Source organism: Emydura macquarii, unplaced genomic scaffold (genome assembly GCF_026122565.2).
Source record: "Emydura macquarii macquarii isolate MOO-44397 ecotype Brisbane River unplaced genomic scaffold, CSIRO-AGI_Emac_v2 contig_1790, whole genome shotgun sequence".
Lineage (NCBI taxonomy): Eukaryota > Metazoa > Chordata > Testudines > Chelidae > Emydura > Emydura macquarii.
Window position 1 is genome coordinate 27,893,818 of NW_027131927.1, and position 21,673 is coordinate 27,915,490.

Sequence of the window (21,673 nt, forward strand, 5' to 3'; positions counted from 1 at the left end):
AGCACCTCTGTGAGATAGGGAAATATTATCCCCACTTTACAGGTAAAATAATTGACTTTCTCATGATCACACAATTTGGCTGTAGTTGAGCACGGAATCAAACTTGTGCTTTTCTGATTCCAAGCTAACACACTAACCACTGGGATATCCTTCCTTTCTGAGAACTTTAAATAATAACTGACGGCTTAATTGGAAGATGGCACAGGTGTAACTGGTGATGTGTAGATAGGAAGGCACTCGTCTTGACTTCAGATGTCAGTGAATGTTCAGAGTTGGTTGTTTGAGGCAGGGGTAGTTCTTGGAATAGCGTCTGCACATTGCCACTGTTGGGGATATGTCTTATGGTACAGTAGAACTAGTGAAACCCTCTAGAAGTAGGTACTCCAACAGGTACTGCATGTCCCACCCCATAGCTCTGAATATTTCAGGCAGTGCTATAAAGGGGGCAAGGTGCTTCAGTCACCTTAGTTTTTTCCAAGTGTGATAGTGTATGAACCTGGAAATTCTGACTGGTCTTAACTCAAACTTAGGTCTAAAACAAAAATTAACTTTTAATGCCTGTATGCGGTTGCATTTTATTCTTTTTACTTGTTTGAGTTTAATTTTAGGGAATAACTCTGCTAGTTTTAGTTTTTAAAGCTTTGGCATTTAAGTCAGCCAAACTGAATATCCTTTTACCATAGCCTCCTTGGTCCTTCCTGAAACTTATCTTGGTCCTCACTGCCCAGTATCTTTCCAAGTGGATCAGGTGCCACTCTGCTCAGCTATAGGTGCATGTTCTCAATAGTGTGAATATGCTGAGCATCATTGTGAAGGATGTTAGTTAATAGTAAGAAATCTTCCTTTTTACTTGTATACTGAGGAAATTTAAATGTTTTAAAACGGTGAATTAATAGTTTCAACCATTACTTAGCAGCTTTCTTCTGTTCAATTTGTTTGATTAAATTCTAATCACTGGTGACTTAATTTTTCTCTTGTTAGTTGATAGAATCAACGAGCACAATGGATGAAGCTATAGCTGCTGGTCTGAAGTTTAATGATGAAGGTATTCAGTAATCTTTACTACTGGCATGTTATACCAATTGTGCATTATTCTGGAAGATTTTTCACACTGCAGCAAACTTGAGGGGAGGATATTTAAACTAAAGTGCAATAAGACATGCATCGAAAGAGAAATATTTACATCATCTAGTTTTTCCTTGCACTTTAAACTGTTTTTGATTCTTTCCATGGTCTCACAATAAAAGGAGAGTTTGGTCTTTTCTGTAGCTCAGGATTGCTTTATTTTATGAACCCAAAATTATATACGTCATTTCTGGCATCTGAGTTGCAGATTGGGGTAGAGATCTTGTTGGCCAGTTTTTAAATGTCATACTCAAGAGAACCGTAATGAAGTACCATAGCTTTCTACCTCTAGATCCTGTTCAAACTATAGTATTATATATTCATGGCTTGCTGTGAATTAAGACCTAAAGTTTTCCTCAAAGGGCATCTTGAAGCGTTAGCTCAGCAGTTTTTGCCAATGATACAAGGGAAGCAGCATAAATATCTCTTGATTCAGATAATTTTTTATTAAAAGGAGCATGAAGAAGTTATTTCCTTCAAGGCTTTTTTGTGAGTAAATTCATCCTGTGAAATTGAGTTTACTTAGGATGAATGTTTGAAATATACTGAGTCATAATTGTTGGACTGTTAGCCATCTTGCAAATCTCCATAGATTTGTGGAAGCTCTAGCAAACTCTGCCTTTAGGCCCTAGAGGTTTTTTAATGTAGCCTTATGGGCATTTGAGACTCCTAGGAATATGATGGAAAATCCCAGGATGTTGAATGGTACAGAGCAGCGAACATATGAAGCTTTTACTTCCTGGCTTTCTTGGTGTCCTCACCATAAATCCAGAGTCGAACTGTTTCCCCCAGTATTAAATCATATTCATTTTATTGGTTACTGCTTATGCAAAAATTGAAGAGTATGAGTTGGCAAGATCAAATAATAGGAGAGATGAAATAACAAGTTTTAGTTATGCAGTTTCCATCTAGTTGCAGGAACTATACCCAGAGTTCTTAATGAATTGGAGGTTGACAGTGAGAAGTAATAAGATCATTTTCAGTTTATTCTCTGGAGATTAATTTAAATGATTAATCTGTCCTTTCATGATAAAGATTTTCATGGTGTTTTGTGACATCAGCAGAGCAACAACTCAGTGTCCCTATGCCCTAAAAAAATCCTAGTTTTTCATTTCTCCCATGCACTGTGCTTGCTTACATTAGGAAGTAAATTATTTTGTACAGTGATCCTCAGTGCATCTTGAGACTTTTATCTGTTAATATAGCTATGACATGCTTAGTACTATCATATGGTTTTAATACTTTCTATATTATGATGTTTGATTGCAGGTTTATGCTTTCTGATCTCAAAAAGCATTTGAAATTACTATTATATGTATGATATGTTGAGGATGAGAATTGTGATGCTGGTAATTGTAAGATAAAACTTGGAGAGAAATTGAAAATGGAATGCTTATCTGAGACCTGTTTCAAGAAATAAGTGAAGTCCCACCTGAAAAAAAATTAATCCTAAATTAAATGGGTTTTATTATTACCACCAAATTGATTTTAAATTAAAATAACTTTATAAACGTCAGTATCACATTTTAAAAATGTTTGTACCAAAATATTTGCTATGAGCTCATGCCAAGTTTGAAATCTAGTGTATGGGCTTTGCCTTTTAGCCATTTTTTTAATGTAAAAATGCAATTTCATGTCCTTGCCTACAAGCCCACAGAAACAGGTGTTCTAGGCAGCAAAATTCTGACATAAATGACGGCTGTTGCTCCCATTTAAAAGATTTAGGCAGGAGTAAGCATGCCTGAATGTAATGGCATAAATCATCTGACTTTGGGCCCGTTTCTAGAAGAGGAGACATCACTGAACACCTGCTTTCCTGCCTCAACACACTTTTTTTTTTTTCTTTCTGTGGAAGTTTACAGTTGATTGGGTGAGAGAGAGAATAGGCAAAATGGAATTGATCTTTTTTTCTGGAGAATAGCTTAGTTGGGTAATAACCTAGGTTTTTCAGACTCTTTCTCTTTAGCTGATGAGTTTGTATTTATAGCCAGAAATTTAGTTATAGCCAATTTCTTCAGTTAAACAATTGTCTAATGGACACGTCCATTCCCATTTGCAGTCACTTCTCTCTAACAGCAAAAAGTCATTTCACGGGAAAGTAATATTAGGACTGTTTTTCTAGCTTCACTTAATGAAGTGTAGCTGTTGAAAAACAAAACTGGCATCACATGACCAGGCACTTCTGAGAACTTGCTGGTAGTCTATGAAGAAGACCACCAATGGCCCATAACCTTGGGTTTGCTAGTTCATTTAAACTTTTTATAATTGATTGTGCATGTTTAGTTATCTCTGACTATTTAATATGGATAATTTGAATCTTTTATGAACTTTTCATTTATTTTGGAAATTGTATTTGACTTAAGATTTCTGAGTGTACATCAGAACCAAAAATATTTAGCTTTTTGAATTTTTACAACTGCAAAAAATATACATATGTTTCAAACTAAGCGCAAGGTTCTTGCCAAAGTAAAAAGCAGCAGCAGATTTCCAAAATGGATGGCTTAAAAAGGGTTCAAATCTGAAAACTCTTTTTAGAGAGAGACCATAGTATATGCTTATATATACTTTCATAAGACATATATAAAATATGCCTGATGGATGTTAAAATGTGTTCTAATTGTGTTATATAAATAGGATAATTATTGATTAAATTCAGAAAAAGTTATAAATAAAAACTTAGCATGTATTTGAAACACACTCTTCATTTTGTATACAAAATAGCTGCTAAGAGTCAGATTATGTAACAGTTATGTGTTCATGGGACACTGTCATCCTGGTACTTTGAACATACTATTTTTGTAACACCCAACTGTTATTACTGAGAGAAACATTTATTTTTCATTGCCATCTTGTTTGCTGTTAATATTACAATCTTTTGATATTACATTTTTTAAAACATTCCTCTTTACAAAACATAAATTTGGAGTCCTACACGAGCTGCCTGTCCTTTTTGGGTTCTTGAAGTGTCACACAAAAGACACATTGTGAACATAAACATGAATTGAGCTATTTTCAGGTTTCCTTTAAAGCATCTGTTACAATAGTAAAAGAGTAACTGCATATTCTTAAACTTCATGCAGTATTTGATTCTACCCATTAACATTAATAGAGATGAAAAGCATAATTCAAATGGAGCACGTTTTTTAAATTTGTCACCATTCTAGAATAGAATGCTTCATTGCTTCTGCTCCCACATGCTTAAAATTCTGTTGTAAAAACCCTATTAATTCTTTATCGCCTAAAAATAATTTATTCCTATACTATTTTGTATGAAAAGGATGGAGTGTGTTTGTTATAACCAAACAAATTTTCACATTTGTTAAACTCTGGTGTTTCTCAAAGTTTGTATAATTGGTAGCTTCTGTAACGTTAATTTGAATAATTATGTTATTTCAGGATGAATTTCTAACTGATGTAATTTACAATTCTGCTTTTTTTATATATTTTTTAAAGCTGCTTCCCGAAAAAGGAAACTAGGCCAATCACCCACAAACAACTCTGAAGACAGTGGTGACCAAATTTCAAAAAAGCAAAAAACTAACTCTGTAAGTGTTATCCTTTCTGTCTTACAGCCACCAAATAAATTGATCCCCATTGTCTTTGGGAACATAGTAGCCTTCTGAATTAGTGACTTATGTCAGGAAATCCCAACTCTCATTTTTGGAGTTAATAGCTCCACTTCCCCCTCTCTGACAACACTACTGACTTCCTTTTTTCATTATTTCTTGGTAATTTTTAAAGGTTATATGCTACAATGTTCTATGTATATTGAATTATATCCTAGTGCCAACTGCAGTATTGTCATAGGAGAAAGGGAACAGTCTTTAAGGACATGATCCCATGATGTGCTGAGCACCATCAGTTCCCATTAAAGTCAGTGGAAGCTGTTGGGTGTGCGGAGTCTGTCAGCATCAGATCCTAAGTTAGGGCAAGAAATTGCGTAAGTTTTTCTGTATAATTTATCTGAGAAAGGACAATGATATATTAAATAAAATGGTAATTTTATTTGTGTTTTGGGGAAATGTTTACAAGGAAGTTGGAACAGTAAGTCAAATTTTAGGAAATTTTGATGACCTTAGCTAATAAAGCAGAACTATATTCTTAAGGTGACCCACTCAGTCTTGTATCTGATGTATTTGATGCACAGTTCTATAATCCCTGGAAAAGCACTAGGTGTCATGGCAAAAGGATAACAATAGACTGTTGCGTAGCAAGGATGAGAATTGTTTTGTCAAAAGTAGAGTTGGGTGTAGAGAGCCATTATATTTCAGGATTTTGTTACAGTAGATTCCGTTTAATGGCAATCCTGATCATTATCAACTTCTGGTTAATGGCAACATATTACCAGCAAGGAAATCCCAGCCTACCAACATCAATGTTAATGGGATTCAGGTACTCGTAAGAGGCATGCTGCTTATTAACAATTTTTTAGAGGAGAGGTCTTATCTGTAATCAATTTCCTTGCTCTGAGCATGCACAGCTGAGGACTTATGATATGTGCCATGGCTTCCAAATGCATGGATCTATTTCTCACCGATGAAAGTTTGGGTTCTGTAGGCCCTACGTGAGCCTGATGCTAAGCAAGTGCAAGTAGCTGAGAAGTTTATCTCAAAGTTGGCTGTTTCATGCATTCTGAAGAGCAGCCATAACATTTTACAGGACCAGCACAAACAGAGGCCGCAAGCGTCAAGGCAATGGAAAGGAGACAAATGTTGGCGAAGCTCTGGGACTCTGGTTTCAGCATAAGCTTGGCCAAGGTGCTCTACACCCTGGGGTGATGCTGAAACAGGAACCAAGTCAGCTGGCAGCAGAGCAGAGGAAGGAGTTTAACCCTTTAGATGACCGACTCAGTCGGTGGAAAGTCGAGCACAATGGCATTCAGCACAAGGAGCACAGCAAGAAACAAGATGCTGGAGGCTAATGAATGGTGATAGGATGCCTTACGCATCACTCTAGAGGAGTTCCAGTTGTGTGATGTTTTCAGTGCTGATGATCCTGGTTTCTTCTACCAAGGCTTTCCTGGGAGAGGCCTTGACATGCTGAAAAAAGTGTTTGCAGGAAGAAAAAAAGCTATGGACCGCATCACATTGCTATGTTGTGCAAACATAGGTGGGACAGAGAAACTGCCTCTTACGGTGATTGGGAGAGCAAGTACCCTTGTTGTTTTCCTAAGGACCACTCAAAGCTGCCCGTGATCTACAGAGAAGCTCAGCCAATATCTGGGTGACAAGTGTGTTTGAAGAGTAGCTAAAGAACTGGAATAGGGAGTTGCAGCTACATGACTGTCCTGTGTGCTATTGATGGACAATTGCCCAGTTCATTCAATTAATATAGAGCTATCGCATATTGTGTTAAAATTTTTGCCTCAGAACACAGCTTCTATCATGCAGCCAACCTATGAACGGTGGATGTTGCCAAAAAAACCAACTCTGATTGATGCAGTTCATCTTGCTTGGGAGTTGTGGCCCCAAGACTGTCCTAAACTGCTTCAGAAGGGCAGGTTTTGTATCAACAGAAAATGCTGGCCTGATGGACATCGATGTGCTGGCCTATGTTTTAGTTCCTGACAATCTAACAGCAGAGGGTTTTGAGGCCATTGTTGAGTTTGACAGTCATTTGGAGACAGAAAATGAGTTCACTGGTACTGAACTTTTGGAGATGATAGCAGTTGTCAAGCTCCTACAGGCAGAGGCACAAGAAGATAGTGCATTGGATGATGGCTGGCAGAGTTTTCGGAACAGCTACAGGCGGTGGACGTTTTCTGCAGAATATCGTGGCTTTGAGAAAGATTATGAGGCTGCACGCAAAATTGAGAAGGATTTACAAGTGGAAGTGGCAAACAATAAAAAGAAAATAACAATGGACAAACTATGTTCTGAAAAACACTTTTGTATATTTTACATTTCAAATATAGTAAAATTTTGTACTATCTTACTTTGTGTGACACATGAGGAGCACTAGCTGTAAATACAATGCTGTTCAGCTTATACATGATACTGTAAGTATATTGTCAGTTTTCTTTGGTGCTTTTTACATGCTTGCCTTGATAGAATTGTGTGCTGCTGTAGTCTGTGACATATAGCAAACTAAGATTTCCTAAATCTGCGCTAATCATTGTGATACGCTATAAAGTACATCCATTTCTGTATGTCATGTTTGGTTTTCTTCTTTAAGATGTATCAAACTGAAAGTTAATAAACAATTTGTTTTACAATGCATCACTGTTCCACAGTCATGTTTCTATGTAACCCCTTGAAAATAATACCTTCTGCTTATTGGCAACTTCTGGAAAACAGCAACTTTTTGCTGGGAGCTGAGAGGTTGCAAATAAGTGGAATCTACTGTACTTCGAAATTGGGTTTAGTTCTGATTTGGAACAAAACCACAAATTTCCTCCACAAAAGGGAATGGAGCCCTGGCTCCTGACTGCCCTGGAACCACGGAGGCTCCCAAGGAGCTACAAGCCTGGGAGCTGGAACTCCAACTTTCCAGGCTCCTGGTTTCTTCTCAGCCTGTCAGGTAGGCTGCTGGGTAGCCATGAACCTGGAAGTGCAGGCTACTGAGGAGCTGGGTTGGTGAGCTGGCAGGAAATAGGGCAGGCTTCCAAAGGAAACCTGGCAGCCAAGTTTTGAAAACTGCGTGGCAGGCAGGCTTCTGTCAGAACCTAGAAATTGAATAATCTCTCTGAAACATTTTGATTTTAAATAAATCATATTCCACCAAAAAAAAGTTGGTTGGAATTTTTCTAACCAACTTCACAAAATGCCTTCATAAAATATTTATGTTCAACTTAAATGAACAGAGGTGAGAGAATTACAAATTAAGGGCTGCCACTTCACCTTGGTTTGCTAATTGGTGACTAGAAACTAGATGTAGTGCCTGGACTTGCTAAGTGTTCATTTTAAATGTTGTTGTAGTTATTAACCTGGGACCCATGTGCTCCATAGGCAGGAGTGCTAGCGGGTGAGCTGACAGCTACTCTTGGGCAATTCAATAGCTTCTAGCATCATGCAGCTAAACATCTGAGAGGGCTTCATGAACATTAATTAAGCCTCATAACACCTCTGACGCATAGGTAAGTAGTAGTATAACCATTTTACAGATGAGAGAGAGAAAGTGAGAAGTATGGTGATTTGCCTATTAGCATATTGTGGGTCCATATCTGAACTGTGACTAAAACCTGGAAATCCTGGCTCCCATTTATGAGATTTAACCGCTAGACCACACTCTCCATTTCCTGTGAACCAGTAGGAGCCTTAGTTATACAAAACTGTTGGAAATCTTTTGTCAGGAAATCTTTTATCAAGATTTAGTATAATTTTTTTGTGCCATAACACAATATTCCATTTCCTAGGATTTTCCATTTGCCAAAATTCTGATACAAGGCTTCATGATGGCTTTTAAAGGGCATAATGGCTTTTTAATGTGCAAAATTCCATTGTTGATGATATGGGTTGCATAAAATCTTTCTCACTTAAGTAATTGGCTGTTTCGGTTCTTTAAGCATGTCTGCCATCCTTTCTCCTCCCCACAAGACAAGTTGTTTAAAACTGAATTATATTCTCCAAAATGTCATGTTTAAAACAAAACAAAACAACCCAAAAACCTGATTGAACACTATTAGTAAAGGATCACATGACTCATCTAAAGCCACTCTATTTTTTTAGAGCAGCTTAAATGATTTTAAGTTGGCAAAGATCCATTTGTATTATTTTGGAAAAGAACCTAAAATTTGTCGTCTTTCTTATTGGGTAAAAAACTTTTTCCTCTTTCAGTACTCTAAGAATTTTCTACCATTCTTGGAGGGTTTTGTCTCATTTTGAACAGAGTTATAAATGAAGAAAACAGTATAAGTCATTAATTTCTATCTGCACAGCTCAGATATTTCTGCAAATCGTTATCAAAGGGTCAAAGGGTGACTAACAGGTAAGCAAAGTTAGGCGTGTTATTTCTTTATGGTTTGTGTAGTAGTATTATGATGCATTAAGTTAAATGAACTCTAAAATTGCTGCATCTTTTCTGAACCATAGCTAGAAGGGCCAGAAACTGAAAAAGAATGGGAAAACCAAGAAGCACTTGTAAAGAAACTGCAAAATAAATTCCCCAGTTTGGATAAAGAGGTAAGCTAGTATGTGTCTCTTGGGGGCAAACCTACAGTTTATACAAGTTTACATGTAAAAATGGGATCAGTACCTAGGACCAGATTTTAGACACAAGTCCAGGTGCTCAACCCCCTCCTGGCTATGGGGAATTACTAGGTGGCCTGGAGCCAGTCAAGTAACCCCAGCACAAGCAGTGTTTTCAGGGAAAGGGTAAATGGCAGGAACACATTGCTGGTGCTGCTGTTGACATGGTCTCTTGAGACCCTGAGCAGTAAGACACAAATAAATCCTATTGCCCCATCTTCTGGTCCTGCACTAAGCATGGCTTGGCCAGACCAGAGGCTGGCCCACAGTATGAATGTGTGTGGAAATTATTCAGGCATATTACATTATTTTATCATTGAAATATTCATTTTGTTTGTAGAATTCAACTCATTTTATCTTATTGAATAAAACAGGAGCTGACTTATTTCTGTAGGTCATTATCTGGCATGCTTGGTTTTTAGAAGAATTATTAGAAACTGGGCATATAAAGAGCTGAAGTAGATCAGCAGTCAAGCAGAGAATTCAGTGAGCTTTTACTGGTTTTATATTTTAAAAGTGGAAGGCCAAGTATATTACCTGTTAGGAGAGTGGTAAGCTAATGTTTAGTATTCTGAAGTTTGTATATAGGGTTTCCTTGTGTTTTCATCTGAAATACTGTTAACTTTAATTAGAAGACCTGTTGCATCATAGGGAGATAATTAAAATTAGGAATAGTTTTAAGGAATCAGGTGCTTATTTACAATATATGTAGTATGCATCCTGCATCCAGTGCATGGATAATCAAAAGTTTTATGAGTTAATTGTTTGAGAAGTGCTGCTCTTGTTTTCAATTGTTAAAAGATTTTTTTTTTTTTTTTTTTTTTTTTTTTGCATAATGGTGTGATAATGTAAATGTTGTTTTACTAGGAACTGAGAGATGTACTTCAAGAGCATAACTGGGTGTTTCATGAAGCACTGGAGTCTTTAAAAGTATTTGCAGAAGACCAACAGGGTAAAAACAGATTTATAGTCCATTTTATTCTGTAATAAAATAACAGCTGTAAGAAGTGTAAATTTTCCCTAATGTCTGAATAAGATAGTCCTGACAGGGTTTAAGATAACGTCTTAAAAGTTGTAGTGATGTGCAAAAAGATGTTTAAGGGGGGAAAAAAGGAAAAGAATGTAAAAGAAACTGGCTTTTAATGTTTAAAAAGAAAATATATATGCTGAGTTTCCATCCTATTTCTATGTAATAGCATGTCTTTTATATGGAAGTTAAGGCAAATATATTCTTTTGTTAAGTGCAAATTTGTTAATATGAAAACATATTCTAACTGAAAAGAAAAAATCAAGCATGAGTCTCTTTGAACTGAGTAGTTAAAAAGTGCTAATTGCAAGTGATTAATAAGTGGCCTCAGTAAATCAGCTTATCCTACGTAAGAAATCTTTTAGTATAGAAATAATATTTAGAATATATTTAGGGTGAAATAGTACAAACAATAGTCTTAAATCCAGAGAAATAACAGTACATGACATTTGATGAAATAACCATTATTACATCACTGACAAATCTGCAGACTATTACAGTGGAAATACACCATATTTAATATGAGCAGATATCCTATTTCTTTAATATTGCAATAGTGCAAGGAAGCACTAATTAAAATCCAGAATTGCATTATGCACGCTACTGTGCAAACGTAGAGAGAATTCCTGCTCCAAAGAACTAACAAAATACATATCCTAATTGAAATTAGATTTCATGTCACAAGTACATAAACAAATCAAGTTGTAGTATGGAGATGTGATTAAAAATCTCCAAACTGAGTTTCCGTAATCTGATCATCTAAAAGGCAAGGCACAGCTGCAGCAACAAGACTTTATATATGCAAAATGCTGTTTTACCAGCATTTTTTATTAACTCTAGTTCTCGTTTCTATAATTTCTCTGTTAAAGAATTTTTATGTTTTCATAGACTTGTTAGCAGAAAATGTTGGTAAAACATGAGGAAAAAAAGGAATCAAAATTCTAGATTAGGGGCATATTATTGTGCAGAGCTGTGCACTTGCTTCCAGGAAGAGTGGTGAGAACTTACTCCCAGCATCACAGAGGCTGTATCTCTGGGTGTATCAACACAACAAAATACATTTTTTAGACCATATATAATGGGCAGTTTGGTTGCTGTAGTCTGGTAGGTGGAGAAATGTGCTATATATCTTATGAAAACTATCTATAATAGGTTTGTGCATGAATGTAATAACTTATACTTAAGTGTGCTTCTCAAAGAATCATTTGGATAGAATAGTGCCCTTTATGTGATCTCCTCCATAGAGAAGATTTCCATTTGATGCTTGGCAAAAGGTGCATATTGCCTTTCCTTATGAGGAAAAAAAGCTGCTTAGGATTCTTGAACCTAAAGCAGGGTTAGGCAGGAGGGAAAAAAATTACAATATTCATGCATTGTATTAAAGTACATTTTTAAATTAAGAGATAAAAAAGATACACATTCTCTTTTAGGAAAAAGTTACTAATTTATTTAAACAAAAGAAAGAGCTACATTATTTTAAAACATGATTAGGGTTTTAACAAATCAGACATTCATAACTGGACCAAACATATTTTGTTTTATTTTAAAAGCTCTAGTTCAAGTTATTGTAACAGGTGCATGCTTTTGTTCTCCCACCCATAGTGCTGCAGAGAGATGCAGTAAAATAAGATTAGGTTCATGCTTTTTGTGATAAAATCGTGCTAATCTATTAACATAAAAGGCTTGGGGGTGGGAACTAGTCCATCAAAACTAAACTTTTATGGCAGAATGCTTAGAGTATCAAAGGTTACCTTATACATATTACAATTTTGACCATTTTTGCCTTGATGCAGTTAGACAACTGCTGTGACTGGCAGTGTAGCTTAAATCCTCCTAATTTAGCTACAATTATACTCTGAATTAATGATAGTTAACATATTTGAAATTACCTGGCTTTTACTTAGCATTGTATAAATCGTAAGATTAGAACATTTTAAATCTTTTCATTGTGATTCCAGTTACTTGATAATTTTGTACTTAAAATGATGATTATGATATCTTTCCAAATATACAGGGAAAAGTTCCAAACACAGCTTGAATGAAGTTTTACAGTTAGGAAACTGAAATTTGTTTCATGTTGTATATAAAGCAGAAAAGAGTGTGGGTGTTCAGAAGCCTTTATTTTGAAAGGAAGGAGTTACGAAGATTTACGCTCTTGATCAATACATCTTATTTGTCATTTACTTTTTTACATTACATACACAGATGTGCAATATCCTTCCAAAAGTGAAGTTTCTAATTGGAACGAAGTCACCACAAATAGCAAAAAGCACCATAATAATGATTATACTAGAGTGAAGCTGAAACAGAAATCTTCTGCAAAAGCTCAGAATGGCTTTAGGAAAAAATATAAAGGTAAAAAAGGTGTTTGGAGCACTAAAAGAGAAACAGAAGATTCAGAATACGAGTCAGCTTCAGAAGGTGGGAGCTGCCTTGATGAGGACTACAGCAGTGGTGATGAAGTGATGGAGGATGGTTACAAATCTAAAATACTTAGCTTCCTGCAAGATGCTTCACTAGGCGAACTCATTTTGATGCCTCAGTGTTCTCAGAAAAAGGCTCAGAAGATAACGGAGCTCCGGCCCTTTAATAGTTGGGAAGCTCTGGTAAGTCTGCATTCTTTTTTTAATATTCTTAGTATGTTTATAGTCAAGGTGTCTTCAGCCTAGGGAGGCATAGATGGGTGGCCTTATCCTGATTAGGCTAAAACACTATATTAATTTTAAGCCAATAGCATTTCAAATAGTGTCATATGACCTAATTTTGAATGAATTAAGGGGTGATTTTTTTGAAAAACCCAAGCTGATTGGCTGGCAATACTGTCACTCATTCTTTAGCATAGAAACTTGGTTCATTTCACTGCAGAAGAAGAAATTAGAGCTTTCATTTAGGAAGGAGTTGTTTGCTAGCCTGTTCTGATCTGCTTTAGCTGAAAAACCATGCAGAAGGCAAGAATGTAGCAGAACTTTTACTGCAGCTACTTTAAGAGCAGCAGCAACTTCCAAGGTAGCTCCATGATTGAAGATGCCAGCATGGATTTTTTTTTTATGCTTCACCATAGGAGAAGCAATTGTTTTGTTTTATTTTTATTTTAATATTGCAACTCAGTCACTAACATGGTTTTGCTGGCTAAGCTGTGCGGCCATTTTAAGGAGTGTAGTAATCAGCTGTATTTTAAATAAAAGTAAAGCATCAGGAAACCTAAAACACATACTATAACTGAAAAGGAAAGCATCAGTCACTGGTAAGTACACAATGTACTGTCACTTACTGGGTTTTATTTATTTTGAAATGTGTTTCATAATGTGTCTGTTTTCTTAGAGTTTTGTGTGTTTCAACAAAGTGAAAGACATCAAACTTGATCAGCGCAGCAGTGTGATAGGAAATTCGAAGCACTCAGACAGGAAATGTGGATTTCAAAAGTTTTTCTAAATCTACTTTGACGGCACAGGCTTTTTGGAGCAAATAAGTTTACAGGCCCTTTTAAAGACAGATGATGATTTTTCATCAGTATGTGGTGGTTTTTTGTTTTTTTTTTAAAGTCTATTCTGTGCATGCTTTTAATGAGTTCTGTTAGCTTTTTTTTTTATCTTTTTATACTTAAAGAACGAAAGTAATATAATGTAACCTTGCAGTACTGTGTGCGCAAATCTTACATACCACAAGAATATGAGATCTGGATTGGGTTTATAAGAAAAATAAATTAATAATCACAAGTCATAAGTTTTCAAAAAATATAGAAGTACTGCTTTACAAATATGCAGCAAAAGAAATCCGTTTTGCCTGAAGCTTTTGGCTTCTTAAAGAACATCTGTCATAAGGCAGTTCCTTTCCAAACTTGTTGGGTTTTGCCTGAGCTGATTCTTTGTGAAAGTATTTGCTAAAGGGCTACCTTCTCCCTTTCTATTTGCTAAAATATTTTTACAGAATCAAGTTGTATGGGCTTGTTTGAATTCAAAATCTTTCTTTCATATGGATTGCCTTTGTCATCACCCACATGTTTATGTAGTTGCTGTAGCCACATGCCCAAAAGGTAACTAACATACAGCAAACAAGTTTTTAGCAGATGTTTAATAGGGATATAGTTTTAATTGTTTTTTAAAAGATCAAGTATTCAGCAACCCAACACTTTCTCTACTAACTAATAAATTGGAATAATATAACAATTTGGATAGTTTCATTTTAATAGCAATTTAAAACTAAGCCAAATATTTTTTTAGAGTTTTGTTTTTCCAAGCTTTATCACATTTAACACGCTATTAGAAATTATCAATATTAGTTAAAATACTTATAATCCAAAACTGCTACACTTCAGGGCTAGTAGTGCATTAAAATAGACATCCTCAAACTGTAGTAAAAGCTTCATAATATAGAAAGGCTTACAGTTGAGTTACCAGGAGTAGTGCTGTATTAGGGATAGGTGGAAAAGTTAATTTTCTGGAAATTGAATTGAAGGGCATATTCTTTTCTGTTCTGAAAAATCAGCATCTTAATTGCACTGTACTGGGAAATAGTCTTTAAATGTAGTTTGTCTAAGGAACTGCAGATTCCTGTAACTATTAGGAATATTTTTGAAATTATTTAAAATAGAAACTTTTAATAGCTGAGGCAAATTATGTAGCTGTTTCTCATGATAAAAGTTAGAAAGTATAAGGATATAATAGTGAAAAACATGCTGGAATAATAATTGTCATTCATTAAAGGGGAGGTGGTTAAACATGTAAAGGAAAGTATAGGCAGTTAAATGGTAAACATGGTGAAGTTAAATATGTAAAAGTATATGGAGTACAACAGTAGAACAGTTGCATTAAACCTAAAAAAAAAAAGTCCATGTCCCTGGTCATAAAAACAAGGCTTTCCTTCTGTGGAAACAATTAAGTGCGCACATACTAATTCAATTACATCTACAGGGGTATAGTTACAGATTTTAAAAGAAACCATTTAATAGTACTTTTTGGATAATATGGATAACTGTCAAGATGGATTTTCGTTCAGCTACTTATCTTGCCTAGTTACAACTTGAATGTTTTCCTTGGAATTTTAATTAGGTGTACCTACTTTCATTCATGTAGTTGATACTCTCACATTAAAGTCCTTGTGGTTTTTTAGAGTGTAAGAACATTCACATAGTGAAAATAGTGGGTAATGAAATACATTGGGATGCAGTTTTCTAATCAAGGAGCATGTGTTGGGGTCACCTAGTACTTACAAATATTGAGATTGTTGGTAAAGTTACTTTATTCTTTAATTGTAGGAAATGCAGGATTTTTGTAGTCTGTGGATTCGTTTCTTTTTTTCCTGTTACAGATTTTTGGAGGTTTTATAAATTATTCTCAGAAACCCAGCTAACTGCTAAATGAGAACTTTCTCCCTATTAATTTTAATCTTACTGTATATTCAATATTGTTCCTTGTTTCTGATTATTTTATTCAAACCTGTGATAGTGTACGCTTTAGTTTAAGTCAGGGTGAAAGAAAACTGCATAAAACTTAATATAATTTATTTTTCCAGTAATTCAGAAAGTTACAGGAATTACACCACTTTCTCTCCAAATTCAGGGTTTTTTTAATGTGTTTCTGTGTTTCTTCGTGTTTCTGTGGTAGTATACTGGCTTTCTAGGTAAGGACAATATGTTTGTCTCTTAACGATGTCTTTTATGTTACTATTGCTCTTTCAAAATGTAGCTGATTGAAATTTGGTTCAAATCCAAATGTTTACACAGTATCAAAATCCATTGTTCTATATTTTGCTCCCTGTTAAAAAATATAATGCTTTTTGTCACTCTGCTCACAACTTATTTTTTCTAAATATCATTAATAGTCATTAGAATAAATTAAGCTTTCATAGTCTTTCAATATGCTTTTAAAATCATAACTGATAAAATTTGCAGGTGATACAAAAAATTGAGGGAGTGATAGGTAATGAAGAGGACAGGTCACTGATTCAGAGCAATCTGTATCTCTTGGAAATTTGGGCACAAGCAAACTATGCGTTTCAGTACGGTTAAATGTCAATGTATCCATTTAGGAACAAAGAAAGTAAGCCATGCTTAAAGAATGGGGGACTCTATTCTGGGAAGCAGTGATTTTGAAAAAGATGTGTGGTCATGGTGGATCATCAGCTGAACCTGAGTTCCTGTTGTGACGCTGTGGCCAAAAGAGCTAATGAGATCCTGGAATGTGGAAACAGGAATCCTGAGTAGCAGCAGAAAGGTTATTTCATCTCTCTGTTTGGCACTCGTATGACCACTGCTAGAATACTGTGTCCAGTTCTGGTGCCCACAGTTCAAGAAAGATGTTTATGAATCGGAGAGAGTTCAGAGAAGAGCCCCGAAAGTGATTAAAGGATTAGAAAATATACCTTTTGGTGATAGACTCCAGGAGCTCAGTCTATTGATCTTAACTAAGAAAAGGCTATGGGGTGACTTGATTATAGTCTATAAATACCTACATGGGGAATAAATATTTAATAATGAGCTATTCAATCTAGCAGAGAAAGGTATAACATGATCCAATGGCTGGAAGCTGGAGGCATCTGGAATCAGGCTGGAAATAAGGTTTAAATATTTAACTGAGAGAATAATTAACAATTGGAACAATTTACCAAGGGTTGTGTGGATTCTTCATCACTGACCTGACCTAGGAATTATTTCGGGGAAGTTCTATGGCCTGTGCAGGAGGTGAGACTGCATGATCACAATGGTAACTTCTGGCCTTAGAATCTATCAATCTGTGAATTCATCTCTGTAGACATTTGGGCTCAGACTGCAGCCCAAACCCTGGGACCTTGCCCCCTCGCAGGATCCCAGAGCGTGGACTGCAGCCCGAGCCCAAATGTCTACATAGCAATTAAACAAGTCCCTTAGCCTGAGCACCACAAGCCCAAGTCAGCTGGCATGGGCAGCTGTAGAGGTCTAACTGCAGTATAGACATACCCCCAGACTGTACGAGGCGCCCAAAGAGAGGGGGCAGTAAGAGGAGGCCAGGATAAAGGAGGGAAAGCTGGGATGGGAGGATTGGGATCAAAAAGCCAGATAAGTGAGGACTGGGACTGGCTAGGTAAGGAGAATGGGCCTGGGACAAGGAGCCAGGGGTGAGGAAGTGGCAGGTTGGAGGGGATAGAACAGAAAGGTCACACTTGGGTGGAATGAGCAGATGTCTGGGTCCACTAGAATACACACCCCTCCAGAGCTTGGAATGGAGTCCAAGATTCCTGAGTCTCACCATTCCTCTGCTGTCAACAAATACCTGAAACCCACTGGCAAAATGTCCCATCCCATTCTAATGCTGATCTATATAGAGGATGATAACCTGCTACTTGTATCAGGTACGACTTCATCTCAAATTGCAGAGGTCTGTGCAGTGCTCTAAGGGTTCCAATATTGCTAATGAATCATATGGGTGACCAGTATGATGGAATGTTTGCTTTTTTTAAAAAAACTTAGTAAGCTACACACCATGAAAATGTTAAAAGAACATTATGAAAGGTGCAAAGTCAAGCACTTAGGCAACCTTCATTCTAACATTTCCTATCTTGTCTACCATTTTAGCCCCCCTTGTCTGTGTGTATTATGATGGTCTTGAATTACATGATCACATAATATTTTTTTCCACATGATTTCTGTCTCATTCAGAGCATGGGATTAATCTACTCAAAACGAATCAGGGTCATGTGGTGAAGGAGACTGTGATATAAAGTACCCATGCATCATTGGTTGCAGAAGTTAGAAGGCATGAATTGAATGAGGCAGGGGATTGCAGGAAGAGAAATATTGTCTGATAGTTAAGGCAATTTGGTGTTGCCCTGGAAAACTGGATTCTCTCCTTGTCTCTGCCACAGAATTGCTGTGCAATGCTAGTCAAATCACTTTAACTGACCTTTTCATAGGTGATCACTCATTTTGCGTTGCTCATTTTCAGGGTGCCTGATGTGAGACTGTGGTTTAATTTGCAAAAATGCCAAACACGAACAAGTGCAACTAAACTCGGTGGGAGCTGTACATTAAATATATAAATTGCTATTTAATGTGAATATTCTTTAAAAAAATCAAATCGTAGAAATCTCAAGTTGGGCATACAAAGTGGATCTTTTTTACATTAATCTCTTTGTCTCAGTTTTTCTCCTGTAAAATGGGAACAGCACTCCCTCATCTGACGGGTGTTGTGCAGATACATTTATTAATATTTGTGAAGAGTTTAGAGACTACAGCGATGAGTACCCTAGAAAAGCCCACGAGGAAATTAATAATACTGTCTTTTGAGTACGGTTTGAATAATGTACAGGAAATGAGACATGGGGCCAAACATTGAACAATGAGGAGAAAACAAAATACTGAATAACTGGTCATTAGGTGAGTATCATTCATCCTGTGCACTGAATAAGATTGGGATCCTGTGGAAAAAATAGTATTTGATTGTGTCATAACACATTCAGGCAACCTTAATTCTGGCATTTTCTTTTGAGTGTTTGGCTGTGCAATATTCCTTTTTATGTATTGCTTACTTTCTGCACCCTCAGGCTTTCAATGCAAGGCTATTAAAGTGCTTGAGTGAGAGAGAAACTATTAAAATTGAGTTGTTAGTCTTTTTATTGATATTTTTGTAATATAATCTGATCTCCTTGGCTGACTAGAGGTACTAAAAGAAAACCCACTTGTCCCAACACAAATCTTGTTAGCAAAATGGAAGGGGCAAATGAAGAGGTAGAAGTAGAAACTCCACATACAAGAGTTCAGATTTGTTTATTGAAATGAACAAACAACACAGTAAAATAATTTAGAACAGCAGCTAAAGTACTTCTTGTTGTAACTTGGAGATGAATGCTGACATGAAATAAAATGTGTGGTTTTATAACAGATGGCTTCAATTTCAGTGCATTTATTTATAGATTACAGGATTTATATTCATGCCAACCAGAGCTTTAGGCATTAGAGCAAATGTTGAAATTTTTAATCTCTTATTAAAAATCATGTTCTTCATGGCTGTTTTTAATAAAAGATATTTTTCAGAAAACTTACTTGCAGGTATCTACATGCAGATCCTAGTATTGCTTAAATTAGAGGGATGCAGTAAGATTTTTTTCCCACTTTTTTCTTTAAAAAAAAAAAAATCCTCAAACACGCCAACTGCCATTGAAAGAGATCCTTTTATGGGAACTTTCACTAAATTAAAGTGAGATCTGACTGTTGAATTGATGTTACCAAACCAGGCTTCATATAAGTTCTTTATGGATAAACTCTGCCTTGATGGGGAGGCGGGGGGACGGTCAGATTTTTTGTTGTATGATCACTGGGTATCTTGTATAAGGAAGGAATAGTTGTAGAGAATGTTGAGATGCTACTTGTTTTAAGTAAGGGTAATATACCAAGATTTACGACGGTACCCCATTACCTATAATTTTATGAAGAACCTGTTGAAAAGTTAACATAGTAGTAGTAATACTAACAACTGGCAAATCTAAGTGTTCTTAGGCATTCTAAATTTTACAATATTTAAGTTAAAAAAAACCAAAAACCTCCTTTCTTCCCTTTTTAAACTGAAATACATTTTGCACTTAGTGTTTTCTGTCTGAGAATTCACTGATTGCAAACATGGCCCCCAACAGTGATTGGTGTGTTGGTTGACTGCAGTGCTCTGCTTCATGCAGATGCAAAGGTCCTCCTCCAATTTCTCTGAAAAATCAGGGTTGTGGCTTTATTAAGCCTTTCAACACCCCTGTTCAGCAGATTAGCCTTATGAGTTTTACAGTTAAGGAAGCTAATGCACGAAGTAAGTATTGTGCACAGTCAAACACAGTGCAAGTGGCAGAACTGAACAGAATCCACCTCTCCTGATTGCCAGTCATTACTTCAAGTCTGTCTTTGCATACGAGTCTGGATAGTGACACATGCCAAGGTTTATTGTTAATAACCATTTTTTTTCTGCTGGTAGGCAATTAAACATATTATTTAAAACCCTAAGAATAGTGTTTTAGTATCTTTTCTCTCTGATACTATACAAAGTGCTGAGGAAATGGAAATAAATGAAGGTGTTTTATGTGGCTTTTGTAAATTTTTAAGCAGGCGTGTAACAGAAGAAATGAGGCTTACATGTTGCACTAAATAGTGCCTGACTGACCAAAGAACTATTCCCAGGTAAACCGTTTTGTGCTTTGATTAAAGGTAGAAATATAGTGTGAAATTATAATAGGGTTCCTTTTGGCTGTAATTGGTTACTCACTTGATTCCATTTCATTAACTTCAAGTTCAGAATAAGGCAATGAAAATTAGACATTGAAAAGAATCAGTGTGACAGAGGCTAGAACATGGATTCTGAACCTGGTGGTCACAAGTAGATCTGGGGGATTGTGACCACCCTTCCTTTCTTTAATGGATAGATGGCAAGGAGGTCCTAAAGCATTTTTGTTTTTGAACATGTTGAGAACCCCTTGACTAGGAAATGCTGTTCTTGCTTGGCTTCTATTTGTCTAACTTAGAGCATGCTTCAGGCACCCAGACCAAGATTATATCTTGAATGTATGGTAAACTCCAGAAAAACAAAAGATGACAAAGGAAATGCACTTTGGTGAAAGAAAGTATATTGTATAGCTTTTAGAGTATAGTTTTGGAATTCTGACTTGTGTTCTTCCAACTAATTTGGTGTGACACCTGGAAAGGTAACCTGTGTCGCATTTCACACCTCTGTAAAATGGAGTATTACTAACTTTGCAAAATACTCTGAGAGCATCTGCTGAAAGGGGCTATAAATGTTCAGTAGTGGTAATAACAGTAATAAAATTAAATGAGGTTGCGTAGCACTGTGAAGTTGGAAACATGGTCTAGAATTATAGATGGAAAAACTGTTCTAGTAGCAGTAATTGGAGAATATGAAAGCCACTCCGAAGAAGGTATGTTATGAAATGTCTCTAGTATAAAGCAGTGTGACCTTAATGAAAAAGTTCAGGCAAGGACTAGAAAATTGAGCTTTCGTGTATAAGGGTGCTGATGAGAAGACTCACTTAGAGGATGAAGTTATTATCACAGCAGAAAGTAAGATTAGGCAAGCACCTGCATGACTGAGGATTTCTAAAGCTGAAATGTGAAGGAAAGTCAAAGCTGAGATAAAGGAACCAATGTTTTGCAGATGCTTTGGAAAGGTCAGTTATTTGGCAACTGCAAAAACTTGATATAGCCTGTGGCGGGAATTATCTCAATTTATCCACTTCAGATACTGTACTAACATACCATAGTTAGGGTACTATCTTAGGGTGGCTACTAGGAGTCCCATTGTGCTAGGTACTGTTGTGGTATTCCCTGGGGATACCAGGGTTGTGAGGCAGGTTTCTACTTCTTGCCCTT

The 21,673-nt window shown here is 36.2% G+C and overlaps 1 protein-coding gene across 4 annotated transcripts in view; it reads left to right on the plus strand.

The window, feature by feature from the left end:
* SMARCAD1 (SWI/SNF-related, matrix-associated actin-dependent regulator of chromatin, subfamily a, containing DEAD/H box 1) overlaps positions 1-21,673 on the plus strand; it is a 78,344-nt gene that overhangs the window by 19,646 nt on the left and 37,025 nt on the right. For 3 of the 4 annotated variants that reach the window (XM_067557187.1, XM_067557188.1, XM_067557189.1), the window contains 5 exons: positions 982-1,045; positions 4,579-4,670; positions 9,156-9,245; positions 10,179-10,263; positions 12,544-12,944. In XM_067557187.1, the coding sequence (XP_067413288.1) occupies positions 982-1,045; positions 4,579-4,670; positions 9,156-9,245; positions 10,179-10,263; positions 12,544-12,944 (732 nt within the window). Of the gene's footprint in view, positions 1-981; positions 1,046-4,578; positions 4,671-9,155; positions 9,246-10,178; positions 10,264-12,543; positions 12,945-13,037; positions 13,583-21,673 lie in introns of those variants that run through there. The other variant, XM_067557190.1, reaches the window with a different exon arrangement.